The sequence below is a fragment of the Lissotriton helveticus genome, chromosome 7 (assembly GCF_964261635.1).
Source record: "Lissotriton helveticus chromosome 7, aLisHel1.1, whole genome shotgun sequence".
In the NCBI taxonomy this organism is placed as follows: domain Eukaryota; kingdom Metazoa; phylum Chordata; class Amphibia; order Caudata; family Salamandridae; genus Lissotriton; species Lissotriton helveticus.
In genome coordinates this window covers 1,581,394,546-1,581,415,556 of record NC_136068.1, presented here as the reverse complement: position 1 = coordinate 1,581,415,556, position 21,011 = coordinate 1,581,394,546, and the positions used below count along the sequence as shown (strand labels likewise).

The window sequence follows — 21,011 nt, the reverse complement described above, 5'->3', positions numbered from 1 at the left end:
GAGCCTGATCGGAAATCTTTCTGATTTCAGTAAATTGCACTATCCTGGCAATGTGTGCCCACACCAGAACACAGCAACAGAATACATGTACACTTCATTTTTTTACTATGGATAAGATTCACATACCTCTTAATGAGCGATCAACATTTTACGGACCACTGTTTCTAGGCTGGGTCTAGTTGGAGCTATCCACCCACCTACACTTGTGCAAACACACACATGGGGGAGACTAGGCTACCCTCTGAATGAACTTGCCAAGAAACATTTTTTTCCTAGACTTTGTCTCAAGCTCAGATTATATATTAGACATGTATGTCTATGCAAGCTTGGTGATCATCTAAGGTAGACCACTCTATGTATGAGGACACTCCCCTAATAACCATTTATAGAGCACACAATACAAATTGAATTTTTGGTGATTATGTCAACATTAGCTCTAACATGGACCGGATATACATCAAAGTGCAGGTCTAATACCTTTCTGATGTTTCTATAAACATCTTCTGAGTTGACTACACCTAACGTCGACCCCATTCACTCTTAGGCTGTTAATAGGTAGACTAGTGGAGGGATTTAGGTCCTGTCGATTGCTTTAAACCCTTAGTTGGCTACACAGGAAGGGAGAAACACGTTGACCTGCATAACTTGAAGGGTTGCAGTTAGATTCCCCGATATTTTAACATTACACACAGGGCACAAAAATAAACCTGGTTCAGTTAACCATGGGGTAATTTTCATCTGCTATTGATAAAAGGGACTCCATTATAGTTTATCTCATTATACCGAATGGATTTTTTGTGGATAGTAGGCATTTCCAAAGCTGTCAACATGAGCAGAGTCTGTATTGGGCTTAGAAGGTACTTTTGCTTCTGATAACATTGAGAATATCTGGGTGAAATGTCATGTGATCTTACCTACAATTAAGGTATGTAAGGCCCTAACTTCTAGTCACACCTGACAAAGATCCAGTTTAGTACCCATTTTTGAAGTATTCAATTTACTCACCCATTGGTCTAAATATGTATAGGAAATGGAGGGAGAGTTGGTTGTAAAAACGAGGATGGTGGTCAACCTCATAGGGTATCGTTATCTTGACGGCAACTCATCATTCTTAAACCTTGCCTAGATTATTTTCTCAAAAAATGATGGGACTGCAACCTTGATTAACTTAAAGGTTGGGGTTATCATAGCTGTTAACTCACGCAATGCAGAGATGATCAGCATTGCCTCCAATGTGCAGTCACTGACTCACTCTCTTCGATTCCCCACACAGGGGGACAATGACAAGGCAGATACGGAGTTAGATGCATGATCTTGGTAGTAGGTTAAACCCTCAGAATAGAATCAACCAAAGTCACGACAATATTATCTTTACTATACTCCCACATTTTGGACTCAAGTTAGAATCATCTTTTGTCAGGAGAAAACCTTAATACAAATATAAGCCTAGAACATGTTGTAGCAAAAGTGTTGAATTTGCAGAGTCTATCTTCAGCTACATATATAATGTGGGACTGGGGTATGGAACATAAAGGCATAAGCACTGAAGGTTCACCAAGCACAGCAAATCCTCATGCTAAAACGCTAGCGGGACGTGTAAAAAGGTTACACATTAGAAGGCAAATCCATGGTGGATCGTTTTAGTCAGGTTTCCTCAGTGGAAGGTGTAAGTAAGTAGGTGCCAGGTATTCCTGTGATCTGCAGTAATTTTGTCTGCAAACAATTATGTTCATCGTCTGTAGGGTAACCCACTCTGGAGTCAATTCCACGGTTTTCTTGACCTTTTCTATGGCTTTTATTAAGACTCGTATTTCCAATACTGGTGGTGTGAAATACAACAATTTCAAAATAGGCCAGACATTCATAAAACAGACCATCAACAGGAACGAATATGTGTTGTTAGGCATGGCATGTGAATTGATTTCAGCAGTCACAGCCAGAGGATTTCTGAGGGCCATAAGATGAATTTAAATTTCCTCTACAAATTGTGCTACCAGGCTTCACTGCAGCTTACTGGTCTTTTAAATATTGTAATGACAGACTGTTCAGCCATGTAAAACAGGATGGCAGGATGAATGAATAAGTGCAACGTTGCCTTTCGACAGAGGGATTATTGGCACACCATTAAGAGTTTCAAATACCAGAAGGCGGGTCTGCAGAAAATGCCTGCTGGCTTCATGTACCAAAAATTAAATCACTCCTATCTTTGTCCCTCCATGGTATGGCCATGGTTCAGAACCAGGAAAATAAAGAGCTTCACTGGTTTAGACTGTAACATGCGGTACTTCAGAATACTGTCCTTATCCATACCTCAAACTATCGCCATCGAAAAACTTTAATAAAGGTGAGTTCTACTTTCCCATCGCGAAGCAGTAAATGAACGTTGTGCCAGTGTTCTGCAGTAATTAAAGCAAACCCTTCCACTTAAACCGACCCCAGAAAGTCCTACTGAAAATCTACGAACTGGGCTTTGCATTGTTTCATCTAAACACAGCCCGGGCTTGAATTTGGTAGCTGCTGCGCCGGCTTCTAAACTGACTTCCAAAATACTGCTGTAAACATTTGTTTTCCTTTTTCGTGCTCTCATGTTCGTGCCAATAGGCTTCATTGCGATAACCAACCAGCCCTTCTCCAAACAGGGCCCAAGCACTGAAGATGGTGTAGGTTCTGCCACGACTGCTTGGGACACGTGGCAAGTAAGTTCAGAGTAGCGCCAAGTGTACATTTTCAATTGAGTAAGAGTTTAGGCGCTGGTTGCTGTGCGGCAGCGGGTTTGCAGGGGCAGCCGCTGTCCTTCCATGGAAAACTTGGTTTCTTCCTCGGTCTCAAGGCTTATACGTCAGGTGCAAGGGTAGGTTCTGAGGGGGTGTCTTTACTAAGATGCTGTGGAGATTCAAAGAAAACAAAACTGTCAGATAATGAAGAGTAATAAAACAAGCCTTATGACTAGCTTTAAACTAGTATTTAGAAAGCCAGTCGCTTGGCTATAGAATACTGCAAAGGCTTTATCAAACCTCATTAACATTCGTGCTGCAGGTATGACGAGCACAGCAGCAATGCAAGCATCTTTACTACATAAAACTGGCACAGCACAGGCAGTAGCAGTGAAAACGTCCCCTGTACAGAAGCGGAATAGGTATAGGGCAGGCAAAGTACATATTTTCTCTCACACACGGAAAATATACAGCCTGGGCAATAGCAATGCACACCTCCAGAAATGGTATAACACATAGAGCAATACTGCATGCTTAACACGTACATACAGTGTGTACACACATCAGCAGAGAGGAGAAATGTTAATCTACAAATGAAGCTCAGGTTTAAATTACTCAAGCCTTTAATTGGACCGAACATGAACAGTGACATTATTACTTGTGATGAACAGCCATCCACTTCAACTAATAATCCACTTTGTCACATCAGGCACTGGCCAAGTTTTCACACGAAAGCGGGTAAGGCTTAGGAGAGCTTAGAAATGTGGAACATGGTTTGCACATCAGCTAAGAGGTGTGTGGGGCCAGAAAGGTCAATATGAGTATGTTAGAAATGGGGGTCTCTAGTTGGCAGAGGTATGCCCTTGCTTCTAGTCAGTGTAAGGGAGTTATACACTTGAGATAATCCCTGCTCACCTCCTTGGTAGCTTGGCATGAGCAGACAGGCTTATCCAAATAGCGATGTGTAAAGTATTTGTACTCAAAATACACAATAAGGCAATGAAAACTACACAAATGGACACCACACCAGTTTAGAAAAATAAAGTATCTTTATCTAAACCAAACAAGAACAAAAAGACAAAAATCCAAAATACATGTATCAAATTATGACTTTAGAACAGTTATTTCAAACATAGAGCTTATAGAAACAAATAGCTCCAACTGAGGCTATTATGACATCATAACAGGCATAAATCCAAAGTATGGCGCCGACTGCGAATTGTGTGGCGTAGGGCCTGAAGTCATACGAACCCCTGAAACAACAGTACCTTGGAAAACTAAGTCAATGAGCGATGCGTGGCATTGTGGAGGTGAGGGGTCTGTGCTGAGGTCAAGACTGGTTACCTGGTTGCCATGAGGGAGGCGAGGAATCAAGTCCGTGAGGAGGCAAGGCGTCGAATCAAGGACAGGGGAAGTAAGGCGCCATCGGCAGCGAGGCGTTGATACCGGTGAGGCGATGCGAAGTCGAAGAGTTTGTGAAGTCACCCTCATCTGTTATCGGCTCCGCGGTAACAGAATGCAGGCGCTGGCGCTGGCGGCATGGGTGGATGCACTGGCGTTGGGAAGGCCGATAACTGCAGGTGTCGGAGCTGTGGTGCAGACTGGGTAGTGCATTGTGCACTTCAGGAGTTGTGCCCCCCGGCTTCGATGCAGGTCGCGGTGTCACTGGCGGCATCAGAGTTGTTTTTCTTGCTTTGCAGCACCAACCACACAATGCTCATGGCCCAGGAACTGGAATTGGCGACCTCTTGAATAGGAGTCCACAGAGGAGTCCAGGTGCTGGTCAGTGGGTTACAGGGGGAAGTATTTGTGTCCCTGAGACTTCAGAACAGGAAGCCAGCACACACAGGCCCTTAAAGATTCTTCTTCAAGCAGATTCACTGCAAAACAGTAGCAGGTCTGAGATACAGTTGCAGGGCTATTCATGTGGGAGACTCATCCGTGCTGCTGGCCCACTAGCAGCATTTGATTTACAGGTACAAGGCACACACAGTGCACTGTGCTAGGGACTTACCTAGTAAATCAAATCTGCAAATCATGGATAACCAATCAGGGTCGATCCCTGAGGCACCCCCTGTTTAAGTTTGATGACTTTGGAACAGTGGGAGCCCTGCCTCACCTGAAAACTGCGCACAGACAGGAAAGATTCCATCCAGCTCAAAGCAATGCTAGACACACCTCCTCTCCTCAGACAATGCAGCAAAGTATGGTGGGCAACAGTGTCAAAGGCGGCACTTAAATCAAGCAGAATTTAGGTAGCCGTCTGTTCCGCATCCGCATATTTCCTAATAGTTTCAGTGGCAAGTAGCAGGGCCGATTCCCTTGAATGGAGGGCCCGAAAACCAGACTGTGTGGGATGAAGGAAATTGTATTTCCTGATATGCCCTTTAAGTTGCGTGTTTACCACCTTCTCCGCAACTTTTGCGAAGTAAGGAAGTAAGGTGATTGGACGCAGATTATCGTGTTGGGCTAGGCTAAGGTGCAGTTTCTTAGGTAGTGGAAGGACCACTGCTTCCTTCCATTTACCTGCCATCAAAGATAACTCCAAGAGGTGTCTGATACGCGGCTCAAGAGTTTCAATACTCCCTCCAAGCACGTTAGGGGAGGCAGGGTCTCTAGGAGAGCCCGACTTGACACTGATGCAGATTTTTGTTAAGAGCTCTGGAGGGGGAGTGGTAAATTTATCTATACATCCTATTTCTAGAACGTACCCAGCTTCCTCCGAGGTCTCGTGGCCTACTCGAGCAGAGTCCGGGAAGGTGGAGTAAATCTTCTCCACCTTATCTGCAAAGAAATCTGCCACACGGTTGCATGACTCCTCTGAGCCAGGTGCTGGTGCTGCCGTTGTCGCCAGGGAGGATATATCTTTGTAAACCTTAAACAGTTCCTTTGCAGAGTTTTCTGTCACCCTGATTCTTTCCTGATAATAAGATGCCTTAGCCCTTCTGATGAGCACATGATAGCTCTTCAGAGTGACTTTATACTCCCTTCTCACCTTGGTCGAGAATTATTTCCTCCACCGCCTTTCTATGCGCTTACAAACTGCTTTAGCAGTTCTCAAGGCGGTTATATAGCAGGGAACAGATTTTTGTACTCTTTCCGGCATTTTTAGTGTCCAGGGAGCGGTGCTATCCAGTGCCTCCGTAATACGCCTATCCAAGTTTTCACATACGCTTTCAGCATCTAAGCCCCCCGGCAGCCCACCCTGGGAGAGGGCATTGTTAAACTTTCCTGAGAGAAGCCAGCCCACTTCCGGTGTGCTATTTTCCTCTTTGATTTCTCCTGTACCTTTAACCCGGGCAAAGTCGCCGCGAAAGGAACCAGGAAATGGTCTTACCATAAAACAGGAAGCTGTGGGTTCACAGCTATGGCATCCCAGTTAGCGAAAATAGGGGAATCAGATTTTAGCATAAGTTGCAGAGTAGCCATTTCCTGAGATAACTCACGAGCCCCCACGTTCGTTGCAAGATAAAAAAGTTAATTGAGATCACCAAGCACTAAGAGTTTTTCATATCGCAGGGCTGGTTGTGTGAGACATTCTATCAAGCTAGGGGAGAAGCGAGTGGGAGGTCCAGGGGGTCTATAGACCAGGAGTCCTTTCAGGATGTAATTCGTGGCCAACCTGATGGTAAAAAGACCAGCCTCGCTATCTGCAATAGCGACCGGCTCTAGAGAACATTGGATGGTGTGTTTAAATGGGATCGCCATCCCTTCTCCTCTGCCGGAACGCCTATCTACCCTGGTGATCGAATAACCGCTGGGTAGTGCCTCGAGGATTTCCGGCGCAGAATCCTCATCCAGCCCAGCCAAGTGATCTAAGTGATCTACAATTCAGTAGGCAGCAGTTCAAAAGTGAGCTCGCCTCCTTCGCCTCCCTCCCAGCGCTAAGTCTAGAAGAGCAGTGCCTGCAGTCCCAACTCTTAGTCTCTCCCTCAATGCTGTGCCTACACGAGTCCGCCATGGCGGGGCAGAGAGCATAAAGTTCTTGGGAGCTATACTGTAACCCTGCTCCTAAACCACCAGGGGTTCTGGCCCCGAGCCCCGGCCGGCCGGTCGCAGACCGGCGCAGACGGGCTTGCCTTTGGCTGCGCGGCCGCTGAGGCATGTGGCTTTATGAGTGCAAACTCCCTGCAACTAGAACGCTAACCGGTCAAAGCGAAAGTGCCTGGCTCTCCCTTCCCCGCCCTCCGCGCAATAGTACTGGTTACCACGTCGGACCGAGGCGGGAAGAAGTGGAGATTGATCCAAGGCTTCCGCAGAGGTAAGGATAACAAATGCCCCTAGCACTCCCCCTCAAAGGAAAATGTGAGCCCACCTCCATGTTTAGCTGGCTAGTCCAGTCTGATAATATGGTAACAAACTGGAATAGAGATTTGTAAACCATGGTCCGATGTGGAATCTGTCCAGGTTTCTGTAACAAAAAGATTATTTGGAGAATAATGTTCACAAACTCAAGAGAATTCTTATTTATTTTTATGAGCGTGCACGTACTAAGGGGGTTACATGTAAGTGAGTCAGAAGGTGGGATGGGTTTTGGGGTTAGTTAGGAAAGAATGCAGCGTAATACACACCTCCATTCAGGAGGCCCTGTTTGACGTATCTATAGGCCAACATATCCTGTGGGGATGAATCAACCTTGACACCAAGCCCTTAGTTTATGTTGCCCAAACAATGCAAAAATCCTACAGATTGGTAGGAACTACACAACATGGTGCTGCCAACGTTGGTTAGGGTCTTATTTAATGCTCACATCTGAGAAGTTCACTCATGCATTCTCAGAGACCCCATCTCATGTTTAAACAGGAGACGTCAGTAGTGGGAAGGAAAACAAATACTCTTCAGCTAAGTAGGTATACCCAAAGTATTGGCTGTAGGTTAATCAAGCTTGGAGGATTAGAAGTTCCCACACTGTGCATACCATATCTCTAAGATTGTTTAGCAATAATACTACTCCTCTAACAATGACCGAACAAGCAGGTGAGGAAGTTGAAGAATAGATACTAGGACTAAATATTTCAGAAAATTGCAGACAGTCAGTTACCATGAAATTATTACAACATGGCCTCCCAGCAACGAGTGGAGAGGTTACCTTTGTGGTTGAGGCACACAAAGCATTCAGAACAGAGGTATTCTATTATTGGGTTAAATTCCCGCTTGCAGATGTACACAGATGGTTATTTCATGAATAAATTGAAGATGAACTACCTGAAGAGTATTTCCCATAGGTGGACTCTGAAGTCTTGTTAACATACCAAGAGCACATTAATTGGTTTAAAGCGCCCTACCCCATACCATCGAACATGTGTGACTCTGTCAGCTCAGCAGAGATGGAGCGATTAGGCCGGTATTCGCATCATACACACCAGATCCAGACATTGCTGCCTTAACAGCAGCAGGAATGAGAAAACTCTAAAGAGATCTAGTGAATATTTGCAAACATCCTACTCAATATGTAATGAGAATATTTATAGTCCAACCTGCAAGGGCTGCTCCGGCTACACAACCAGACATGGCTACTAAAGGTATTAGCCCACAAACACTTAGGGCCAGATGTAGGTAGCCCAATACCGGTCGTTAACGGCCGAAATTACCGAAATTCGGCCATTACCGACCGGTATTAGGCATCTGAGACGTAGGGGCCATATTTAAGGGTTAAGTAATTTACTGAATCGGTAATTTAAGGAATCGGTAAATTACTGAATCCTTAATGTAGGGAGCACTCAAGTGAGTGCATTTGTCATTTACCACCACCTACAAGTTGGTGGTAAATACCGAATACCTTTAAAAAAGCAATTATTTGCTTTTTTTAAAGTGCCATGTGTCAGACATACATGCACCCATGTACTATTCAGGGGTGCAACAGGGTATCAAAGTGACACCCTGCCACCCTTGTAAATGGTCCCCCTTATTACCGATTAGCCCATAGGAATGAATGGGAATTACTGATTCGGTAAATACTGATTCGGTATTTACCGAATCGGTAATTCCGAATATTACCCATTCGGTAAAATGTACCGAATCTTTATCTACATCCCATTTACCGATACTGAAATACCGAATTGGTAAAATTTGGTATTTTAGAATCGGTAAATGGGAATTGCCTACATCTGGCCCTTAATGCCGTTCGGGGAAAGCTTCCCACCAGCCAGGAGCAAATCCCGTCTGGATAGCACAGAAAACAGCACAGCTTGAAGCAGTTTTTCCCCATACGGGCCTGCAGGGAAAACACAGAATACTGACAATGTGCTTACCAATGGGGATGGCTCCCCCGATAGAAGATTGTGTACAATTTTTGCTGCCGTATATACCAGAACACATGGTACCCCTTCAATGGTGACCATACCAGATGTACTGAAGAAAATACAGAACGTGTACATAGCAGAGCCTGCCTTAGGTCTGGGGATGAAACTGATGGGCAACTTTGCCAAAGTATTAGACATTCTGTTGAGTAACACAAAAAGGGAGGCAGCCGCAGTGGCCATACGCCTACGCCTGAGAGAATTCACTCTTGCACAACATGAGAAAAAATTGTCTAAGATTATCAAAGATACATATGCCTCACTTGGCAGAGATAATCTGGGAGCCAGACCTACGAAACCAATAGTTAAGAGCAATTCTGAAAAAGATACACTCTAAGCAAGAACCCAATTCTTCAAAGAAGGAATGGAATAATAAACTAAACACAGTCACCTGGTGGGTCTCCTCAACAGGAAAACGCCGAAAGAAAATACAATCTGAGAAACCTTGACAATATTAGAAAACTGGACAGGTATCAGGATACTGATACACGTTCATGTCGTCCTTTTCAGGAGACATCCGAAAAGCGTTCGGAGGGAGACAGATGATCACATTGGTCTACATTATTAAACAGAAGGTAAACAAAAGACTTCAAAAGCTCAATTTAAGAAGAAGAAGGTAGTGGGTATCAAAATTAGAAATGTCCAGGCTACTGAGGACTCTACTTCTGAACAGGCAATGGGCAGTGACGAAGCGGGATGGTGCGGCAGAAGTCTTAACAGCTTGCCAGAACTTGATGGATTCTCTGGGGGTAGTAGCACTAAGTGAGCATATCACAGTAGAAACACTTGATACAAGGGTAAGTGTCCCACATCGTTTACACAAAATAACACTAAAAATGGAGGGGGATCAGACCCAGGCATGTAAAGGGTCTCTCTTGGGAGAACCTGACATATGGTCAGTGCTTAATTTGTAAAAAATGAAGTGCAGGTGCTCAAATGTTTGGGGGGAGAACACACCCACCTTCCTGGCTCTGCCCACTATCTTTATTGGCCCTACCCACTTCCTTTATTGGCCCCACCCACATCCACAAGTCTAACACATCAGAGCTACCACTTCCCTTCTCGAGTTCCACAAGAAGCTGAAGACCTGGCTCTTCACATAAGCACCTCAGGGACGAAGAACCACAAAGCAAGACAGAAAGGTCAGATAAGGATAGGGTGCAACAGGTAACAGCAGAGAGCTATGCAAGTATGTACTTGTGCGCATACACCAGATATCCTTGCTCTCAATGCAGTCCATTAACACTTTAAACACACTTTTACCCAGTGGTACCCTGCAGCACAAGGGAGATCTTTTATCCAAATGAACATTTATCACATGGAAGGAACCACCATTCACACAATACATTTGTAATACATTGTACTCGGCTGTTTAACACACAATCAGAATGCAGACACATGTTAACCCAGTGACTTACTTTACCACACAGACATTTGCCACACGTCAGTCTCTTTACCATACGTACAAAACTGAATCCTTCCACTGGGAACTTTATCACACTGGTGAGAGAGCGCAAACTGACTTAAATGTATGAGTACATCACACTTACCTGTAGTAAGCACAAATCATGAGGAGAAATGCCATGAGTGCTAATAGTATCTGCAAATATATTCTAAATGTATAGCTAATATAGAGATTTGAGTAGAAGTGGAACTAATACAGAAATGTGTGACACTATATGATTTTATTAGATATGAATATTCTTGAATCCATGTCGTGTAGCTGTTAAAACATAAGATGGTATGCGGTTAAACGCAGAATGTGGTAGGCCTCAGGGCCAGAGCTGGAGGGAAAGGGAAGGTGGTTCTTTTCACGACACAGACTGTATTAATGTTTTTGGTCATTGCATTAAATAGGCCATGATTTATAGAGATGTTTACTAAATAATAGAATAAGAATATTAACATGCTTTAATTAAAGAAGAAGTTGAATGCTATAATCATTATGAGAAATATTGTAGGCCTGAAATGTTTTAACGTTGATTTACACGTACATGTCTGGGCTGAGAAATGTTGCAAGCCTTTCTTTTTGGAAGTCTATGAGAGTTGGGTTCTTGGCGGCAGATATCTGTCTGCAACAGGAAAGGGGGGATCCAATTATAAATGAATGAATAGAGGTCTGTTCAGTGGACGGCCCAGACATGGAGGAGGGTTCTGGAATGTTTGAGGGGTATCAGCGGGCCGGAGAAGAGTCTGAGAAGCAAGGTCAACTCTAACGTATGAGGCCCACTACAAAGCATCATGGAAAAAGCCAGAAGCTACACCACGTGAGGGGCGTCTCGCAAGGGGCGTCTCAAATGTTGTTGACTGTTTTGTATTAGGGACAGCACCCCTGGGTGGAGTTAGAGCAGATACCTGAGGACCCTTAGGAGAGCGGATGGGTAGGCAGAGAGGGGTCATGACTGGAGAACTATAGGTTTTCACCAAGAGACTTAGAGTGGGTGACTTCCCTTGGGGGTCATTCACTGCTGACACCTTTGTTAGGTTGGGACTTGGTTAAGTAGGGATACCATCTAGAGCAGGGTAGGGACAGCCTAACCTGTGCGTTTTCCTCCAACCTAAATGAAGGAGAGATATGCGTCTATGCTGATAGCTTTATTATTCTTAGAACTTGTGTTAGTGATTTCTGTTGCTCGTTTGAGGGCTTTCCGAGAGCACATGTATGTAATTGGACCTGTGTATCTCGTGAATCTCATTCTGAGATGCCTGTATTTGCAGCTTATCATTTCCTTACAATAAACTTTTGAAAGCTAGAAGTTGTCTGTGATCTTTGGGAGTAGAGTCCTTTATTGGGTGAACTAACTTGGAAATAGGTGTACCTTGTACCTTAAAGACAGGCAACAAAGGTTCAGTCGACCAGATCGAGGTTTGGATCAATAGTGCTAAGGTATCGATCAAAATCTCGCCCTTTCAGTTGGTAGCTATAGAGGATGGTTGCCTTCTTGAGGACGGTGACCTAGGCCAGGTTAGCTTACCCCAAGGCCCCTAGAGATCGATGATCGGAAGAACAGCCCGCTGAAGAAGATCCGGATGACGTGAGACAGAAAAGGCAGCAGTATCGGTCGAGAGTGAGTATAAAGGGTTATGCGTGTTAGATTGCGGTGTTTTGTATTGTATCTATGTTGTAATGTCTGGCGGAGTTGAATGTCTGTAGAGTGACTGTGGAACAGGTTGTGAGCGCGCGCAACCGGTGGAAATCTTAAGTTCAAGGAGAGCTTAAGTGGTTCGGGTGTATCGGACACCCAGAGTAATTGTCAACTAGTGTGAAGGGGGTCATGAGGTACCATTGATCACCCGAGAGACCGAGATAGGGGGAACGTAAGAGTGAGTGCGTGAGTAACGGACGCTGGTCGGAAGTTACTGTGTGTGTAAGCAACCTATCAGAGAGACGATAGACATCTCGTCAGTTGTGTTGACAATTACAGATAGACTGTGGACGTACAGTCGAGAGAAGTGACCGCTTGGTCGGAAGTAGTCATTTTTCGGTGTATGAATGGGACGCATGCATAACCGGGAGACGAGTTGAGAAAGGAGGGGTGCTGCTGCGAAGCGGAGAAAAGTGACGTCAGGTGGTGTCGCGCAGTGATTGGCCGACCGGAGAAAGACCGCGCTGTGATAGGCCAGCTAGCGAAGACGTCAGACAGGGTCGCGACGTGATTGGCCGACTGGAGAAAGACCGCGCTGCGATAGGCCAAGCTAGCAAAGCCGCGACAGGATTGGTGGATTGTCATCAGGAAGTAAACAGAGTAGCGAGGCTGGATATTGTGCGCATAATTATGAAGTGTTTTAAATGGTTGAAAGCGGTGTTTAAAAAAGAGAAGCGGGGATCGTATGAAGGGGAAGAAGCCCCGCCGGAGGGTACGCCAGCTCGTTATATGGCAGTGAATGTTGGGCTGCATACGATCCTTTGGATATCAGAGTGGAGTAAGATTACTGAAGGAAATGAGGAACTGACGTTCCCGAAGTACGGGACGTTCAGATTAGAGGTGTTACATCGATTAAAATCAGTCATGACCTCAATGAGACCCTTGCCTAGACCAACCCAGTTTGAAGCTCTTGATGCATGGATTAGGGCAGCGCATGAAAAGAATATGAACAGACGACAAGAAAGGGTGAAACGATCGGTAAGGGCAGTACAGGATGCCAGGTGGGATGCGGATGCTAAGAGATGGAGAGTGCATAACATGGAAGTAAATAAACTGTACCCAGTGTTAGAGGCGCCTGTAAATAAAAGTCCCCTGGAAGAAGATGATGAGAGCGAAACAGAGGATAGCCTGATAAACAGATTATTGACAGACAGGCCACCCCCGTATAATAGAGCAGGGGGAGAGGTCGAGCATACAGAAGGAGACAAGGGGGGCAATGCAGGAGAGCATAGACCGCTTCCCAGTTCAGAGTGGGATCCTGAGCCAAAGAAAGAGCTGTCCCAGCCTAGTCAGGTGCAGCAGGTAGTCGGTAGGTTTGTGGTACAAAGAGCGCCGGAAACGGAGAGAGCCACATCCTACACATTACCAGATGCACTACAGGTACCTGTTACCATAGGTCCTATAATATCGATATATGACCAAGAAAGAGCAAGAGGGGAAGAACGGGTACGGAAGGACAGAGAAAGAGCAGGGAAGGCAAGAAGGAACGATACGATCAATTCCCCAAGTCAGATGCCGATACCGAGAGAGTGGAGCACCCCGATGCACACAGCAGGGGACCCAGGAGGAGATCCTGGGGGCCCTAGATGGCCAGCGGATCTGAGGGGATCTGGACGAAAATCCTTTCAAGAGCTAAATGAGTACATGAAGCAGTGGGATGAGGCAGTGAAGGCCCAAAAGAGCATCATAGCTGCAGAAGCTGAAAGGGAAAGTCAGGACAGCCGAGCTCGGACTCACTGCGGGGCTGGGGAGAGCAGCCCGGAGTGGGACTGTAGAGAGAGAGAGAGTAGGGGAGTCACCCATTGGGCCCGGAGAGGAGATAGAACAGACCTGGAAAACGGGGGCCCCGGGAGTGAAGGGGTGGCGCGCCCAATACTCAGTGAAGGGGAGAGGAGAGCGCAAGAGTACAGAAACAGCTTTAAGTGTCCACACTGTGTGCCTGGCACCAGAGAACTGAATGGGAGTTGTGAGAGGTCGCACCATAGACCCTGTGATGACGGAAATGAGCGCAGCCCAGGGAATATGGGGAACCAGGAAGGATCGTATCGGATACTGAGCGATACGAGGCAAAGGGAGAGTAGCGACCAGAGGGAAAATAACAGAGAGGTGTACGGTGAGAGGAGAGAAGAAGAAGAGAGTGGGCAGAGAAAGAGTGGGGGTAACAGGCCCGTGTTCCATCACCTTCCAAGATCGGATGGCCGAGCATGGGACCTGGAGAGATGGGAGCAAGGGAGGGCACCCATTAACTCTCCCGAGCCCAAACGTAGAGCTCGAAGTTGGGATGGTAGGGAGACCAGTGAGCCCCCTTCGAAAGACATATTGCGAGCTGAGATAAAAGCCAAGAGACTCGATGTCACCAGTTTAAGGTCAGACCTGGATGACATGGTAGATGGTACCCTGCCTTTGGAAAGAATGGAAATGTATGAACAGGATGAAATACTGTATATGGCAAAGGACATTACTCGAAAAGCGAGAGCAGTCCATGAGAAGTTAGTCGAACTAGCAGGCAAATATATGGTGGACTTGTCAAGAACCAAAGCATTACAGGGTAACCACAGGCTACATTATACAGATCGAGACCTAGATGAGAGGAGAACGATTGGGCTGAAAACGCACATAAGGGAACTGATCGCTGGAATAAGGACATGGAGGGCACTAGATAAGTGGGAAGAGAGGTGGTCCAAGAAAGGGACCGGCAGGAGAAGCACGCTTGGTATGACACCAGGACAGCAGGGAATAGAAGCTTACCCTTTGCGTGAAGTTGCAAATGGGAACTATGTCCATGTCCCTTGGAGTAGGGGAGATTTAGCTGCTTTTACCACCTCTTTCCCCAAACTACGGGAAAACCCTGTGGAGTGGTACAAGCAAGTCGAGAGATTTGTAAAAATCTCAAAGGTCCTATGGATAGATCTGAACACGCTGTTTGACATTGTAGTACCAGGAGATCTGTGGACAGCATGCAAGGTTAGCGCTGAGTGGCCCACAACGGAGCCAGAGAGAGATGCTAAGACTAATGGGCCGTCCGAGATTGTGATGGCAAAATTCGAGAGGGTGATGACTTGGCTGAAAGAGAAAGTGCCAATGCAAGACATAGATTGGGTCAGAATAGACCGAACAAGACAGGAACCCAAAGAGACAGTTCACGAATATTACGAGAGATTGCTGAAGGCGTTTAAACAGTATAGCGGCTTGGATGTAATGGATCCAAAAGACATAGGGCAATTCGTGTCCAAGTTCGTCCTGGGACTGAGACCGGATATTAGTTTAATGATTCAGCAACACTCGATTTGTTGGCAAACTAAACCCCTAGATGAAATACTGAGATATGCCAGGTACTGCTGTGATGAGATAGACTCCAAGGCTAAGAAACTAAAAGAAAAGTTGATGGTGGTACAGATGCAGGCAGCAGGAAAGGGGGGACCGCAGCAACAGCAGCAAGGAACAGGTACAGGAGGAAAGAAGCAGTACAGTCAGAACAAGGGCAATGAGGAGAGTTCCACCTTTAGACCCAGAGTAGACATAGCTGCCTTGAAGAAAACGACTAGGTGCCACCAGTGCAACGAGGTGGGGCATTGGAAACGCGAGTGCCCCTACAATGTAGAAATAGGAGAGCAAGAGATAGAGGAAGAAGAGGTCCAAAGCGCGCCTACAAGAGGGGTAACGCCATACCAAGGAAAGGTGCTCAAAGGGGGGGGGGCTCCTCCCCGAGCCCAGTTCCCGCAACCTCCTCGAGTAGGGAGTATGGGTAAGACCTATAGACAAATGCCCCTGTTTGTGGAAGGTGAAGAGTGCTATTATGTAGACCCATTAACCGGACAGAGAGTGGAAAGAGAAGACTGCACCCTCGGGGCAGCCTTAGAGGTGGACCAGAGGGGACCCTATGTTGAAGCAGAAGTAGCAGGGTGCCCTACGACCTTTCTGGTGGACACAGGAGCCACTAGGTCCACGATCAGATCAGCTGCAGTTCCAGACCTGCCCATGTCTGGAGAGACCATACAAGTGGTAGGGGTCGCAAATAGGAGAATAACCAGCCAATTGACAGAACCGGTGCAGGTGAAAATAGGGAAGTACAGCGATGAGCACCAGTTTGTGGTTTGCGATTCAAGTCCTGTGTGTCTGCTAGGGAGAGACCTGTTGTGTAAATTGAATTGTACTATATATTGTACACCTCAGGGAGTGGAGGTATTGACCAATGATGATGATGCAGATTTCAAAGTTGCAAACTCAAGAATATGTGTGGAGCTGTACCCTACTTTAACAGTAGATGAGCTCCCCTGGGACTTGAGAGAGACAGTGGCACCAGAAGTATGGGATTTCACTGGGGAAGAGATTGGATTGGTCAAAGGGGTGGACCCAGTGAAAATTGTAGTGAAACCGCATGCTGAGTTCCCAAGAACACCCCAATATAAATTGACTCCAGAAACGATTGCAGGCATAAAACCCGTGATCGAGTCCATGATTAAACAGGGAATACTGAAAGAAATCGTGGGTAGTCCATGCAACTCCCCGATTATGGGTCTCCAGAAACCAAATGGGAAATTTCGGATAGTGCAGGACCTTCGAAAGATTAATAACATAGTCGTTTCGTGTTGTCCAGTGGTACCGAATCCATCAGTGATACTGTTTCAGATTCCATTCCAAGCTGAGTGGTTCACAGTGATCGATCTCTGTCAGGCTTTCTTTTCGATCCCTCTGGACGAAGAAAGCCATTTTCTTTTCGCATTTAAGCTGGAAAATCGCGTCCTAACATGGTGTCGTATCCCTCAGGGGTATACAGAGAGTCCATCGATCTTTAACCAGCTTTTGAAGAAAAATCTTGAAAGTCTAGTGCTGCCCCAGAAGTCAGTTCTGGTCCAGTACATAGACGACCTCCTTGTGGCGTCAGAAACAGAAGAAGCTTGCAGGGAGGACTCCATTGCTTTGTTGAATCACCTAGCTGCCAATGGGCACAAGGTGTCCCCGGGAAAATTGCAGTACTGCCTGACAGAAGTGCAGTACTTGGGACACAGAATAGAGAAAGGCAAACGAAAGGTGTCACCAGACAGGATAGAGGCGATCATGAAAATGAATGCGCCTAAGACACAGAGAGAGGTCAGGATGTTCCTAGGGATGGTGGGTTATTGCCGACAGTGGATCGTGAACTTTTCACTGAAAGCAAAGCCCTTGCAAAAACTGACGCACAAAGAGGTGAGTGATCCGGTACCATGGGACAAAGACTGTTTGATGGCATTCTTACAGCTGAGAGAGGACCTGTGTCGTGCTCCGGCATTGGGAATGCCTGATTACAATAAACAATTTTTTCTTTACTGTTGTGAGAGAGAAGGGTGCGCGTTGTCTGTGTTAGTCCAAATCCATGGGAATGCCCGTAGACCAGTTGCTTATTTCTCGGCTACTCTAGACCCAGTAGCCGCAGCGTTGCCCGGATGTCTCAAATCCGTTGCTGCAACGGGTGTCAGCATTGAGAGATGTGAAAATATCGTCATGGGGCACCCGTTAGAGGTGTGCGTGCCCCATTCTGTTGAACTGTTGATGACCAGGACCAAAACACAGCATCTGACCAATAGCAGGCTCACGCGCTATGAGCAAGTTATTCTTGCTGCAGAGAATGTGACCCTCAAGAGATGCTCTGTTTTGAACCCTGCCACCTTGATGCCACTTCCAAATGATATCGAAGATGATGATAAATATACAGACCATGACTGTCTTGATGTGACTGAACTATGCACCAAACCCAGACCCGACATCGTAGATGAGCCACTGACTGACCCAGACGAAATTTTCTTTGTCGATGGCTCATGTGTAAGAGACGAAGTTGGGCAGTTGAGAGCAGCTTATGCTGTTTGTACAATTACTGGAGTTGTGGAAGCTGGGTGCCTGGAAGGAGTACACTCCGCTCAGGTAGCCGAGATTATTGCCCTGACACGTGCTTGCTTAGCAAGCAATCAAATTCGAGTCACCATATACACCGACAGCCAGTATGGGTATGGGGTAGTTCATGATTACGGGCAGTTATGGTCTCAAAGAGGTTTCATGACCTCTTCAGGCTCTCCCATTCGCAATGGAGAGTTTGTGCGCCTGTTGTTAGAGGCTTTGCAATGCCCAGCAAGTATCGCAGTTGTAAAGTGCACCGCACATACCAGAAATGAGGACTTTGTTTCGAAAGGCAATAGATATGCTGATGAAGTTGCGCGGTATTGCGCGGAACAAGGTTACTCTTTCACAGAGGTGGAAGTGGGTGGAATAAATGTAAGAACTGAATTAGCCATGATACTGGAAACTGTTGATACTTGGGATGAACTGTCAACCATGCAAGAAAATGCTCCTGATTCTGAAAAAGAAACATGGGAAAAGGCAGGATGTGTAATGGGTGAGACCCATTTTTGGGTCTCAGCAGACGGCAGAGCAGTGTTGCCCAATGAGATGGTGAGTCCAATGGCTAGACTCATACATGGTCCCGTACACTTAGGGAGAGATGCTATGCTGAGAGTGTTTAGACAAACTTGGTACAATCCTAAGTTTAGAATAGCAGCAGAAGCAGTGTGCCAGCGTTGTGTGACCTGCCAGCAGCTGAACGTAGGGAAAAGAACACCAGTTGCACTAAGTCACATAGGAAGGTCTGGAGGTCCATTCAATCGAATGCAGATAGATTTCATCGAAATGCCAAGGTGCAACCGCCTCCGCTATGTCCTGGTGATTGTTTGTGTGTTCTCCAGATGGGTTGAGGCATACCCTACACGTAGGTGCGACACCCTCACAGTGGCCAAGTTACTGCTTAGGGAAATCATTCCGCGCTTCGGGGTGCCGGCCTTTTTGGAATCAGATAGGGGAACACATTTTAACAGCGAGCTTGTGAAGATGGTTTGTGTAGCGCTAAATATTGACCAGAAGTTGCATTGCAGTTACCGACCAGAAGCCTCAGGAATTGTGGAGCAGATCAATGGCACGATCAAGGCCAGAATAGCCAAAGTTTGTTCCTCAACGACCCTGAGTTGGCCTGATGCCCTGCCATTGGTTCTCATGAGCCTTCGTAGTACCCCAGACAGAAGAACGGGGTTATCACCACATGAGGTGTTAATGGGGAGAGCAATGAGGCTGCCATCCGTCCCAGCTACTGCACTGTTAAATATCACAGATGATATGATCCTGGACTATTGTAAGGGGCTGTCTGACGCCATTCGTTCTGTGTCCCTTCAGGTGCAGGCTGCCGAGGTTCCAGCGTGCCAGGGCCCGTGCCATGACCTGTATCCTGGGGACTGGGTCCTGGTGAAAAAACATGTGAGAAGAAGCTGCTTGGATATTCGTTGGCGTGGGCCCTTCCAGGTCATCCTGATCACGAACACAGCTGTGAAGGTGGGAGGCCTGCCCAATTGGATCCACGCGTCACATACGCGAAGGGTTCCAGCACCTCTGGAAGAAACAGCTCCTCTCTCGGATAGACGTCCAGCAGGGGACCGAGAAGCCATAGAGGGGGCTAGCCAAGCTGTAGAGGTGCCAGCGGAAGCAGGGAACGAGTCTGACCAAGCTGAGGACGGTCAGTACAACAGCGAAACAGAAGACGCTACAGAAGGAGAAAGCAGCTGGGAGTACGAGTCAGACCCTGACAGGTCTGAGAGAGAGCGAGAACAGACAAGAAGGAGAAGGAGTAGAAGGGCACGTGGAGAAGCTAATTGGCCGCAAAGAAGGAGCTCTAGCCTGAGGTCAACTCCAGAGGTAACCCTTCCTCCGATATCCGAAGACTCAGACCCAGAAGAAGGTGCTCAGGGCGCCGAAGCACCCGACCGAAGAAGGTCAAGAAGAGTGCGTGTGCCTAACAGAAGATACTCCACACCTGAGTGGACATATCTGGCGACAAATGTCTGTGAAACCGGAGACAGGGAGGATCCGAGCGGTGGTGGTGTTCAGTTCTGAGCCCATTATCACCGTGGAAATACGACTGTTGGTACCCGGTGTCGAACAAGAAGGGTCACTAACATTCGTGCTCCCCAGACCTCCCCGCCTCAGCAAGTTAAAACACATGTTTCTTACAGAATTGCAATTCCCCGACTTTGGTACAACGATAACAGCACATGAAGAGCACAATCTTCGCTTGGAAATATTGAACTATGCTATTGAAGCTGCAACAACAAATCTGATAGTAGACTGTTAAGGACTTTGTAAATAAAGCAACCAGAAAAAGAAGATTACCTAGCGCCCAGGAAGCAGAGAATAATAGGGAACTTCCCTTGAGTTGATGGAGAAGGGCTAGGGTTGTCTTTTTTGAACTGTTAAAGGACTTTTGCGAAGAAGGTTGTCAGCCTCCAGTTGTGTGGATTCGAAAGACAAAAGGATTAAAAGAGACTGTAAAGGAACGAGAGGAAAAGAACTTTTTGCTAAGATAAGAGAGAGCCATATTGTCTGACGAAATGGAGGCCGGCACCCAGAACCGCAGAGCTAAATGTATAATAGGTACACTAATAGTAGGAGTGATAATATTAATAGCTTTAGTGGTAACAATTTCTTATGTAAAGGGACATGAGGAAGAGGTAAAGGTAACTGATGTGAAATCTGTAGAAACGCTTACACCTACTGTTGCTGGTGAGAAAAGGGAAAATACTCAAGAGAAAGCGTTATTGGTTGCAGAAGCCCGCAGGTTACACGTAGACGAGTCCCAAGGAGACTTTAGGTCAAATGCTTATGCTAAACTCTTATATGAATACGTGGATGCCATGGAGGTTAAGGATTGTTATGTCTGCATGCAGTTGCCGGCATCTGTAGATGAAGGAATTCGATATCATCACCTCCCGCTGACATATGGCATTACATGTAGCTTATTGCTTAGTATATTTTATGAGAGAGATAGTTTCAAATACTAT

The 21,011-nt window shown here is 46.4% G+C and overlaps 1 protein-coding gene across 23 annotated transcripts in view; it reads right to left on the bottom strand.

Annotated features, from left to right (window-relative positions):
- Window positions 1-1,354: 1,354 nt before the first annotated feature.
- FLT3LG (fms related receptor tyrosine kinase 3 ligand) overlaps window positions 1,355-21,011 on the bottom strand; it is a 676,457-nt gene continuing 656,800 nt past the window's right edge. For all 23 annotated transcript variants that reach the window (XM_078655107.1, XM_078655105.1, XM_078655115.1 and 20 more), the window contains one exon: window positions 1,355-2,883. In XM_078655107.1, coding sequence (XP_078511233.1) covers window positions 2,833-2,883 — 51 coding nt within the window. In that variant the 3' untranslated portion in view covers window positions 1,355-2,832. The remainder of the gene's footprint in view (window positions 2,884-21,011) is intronic.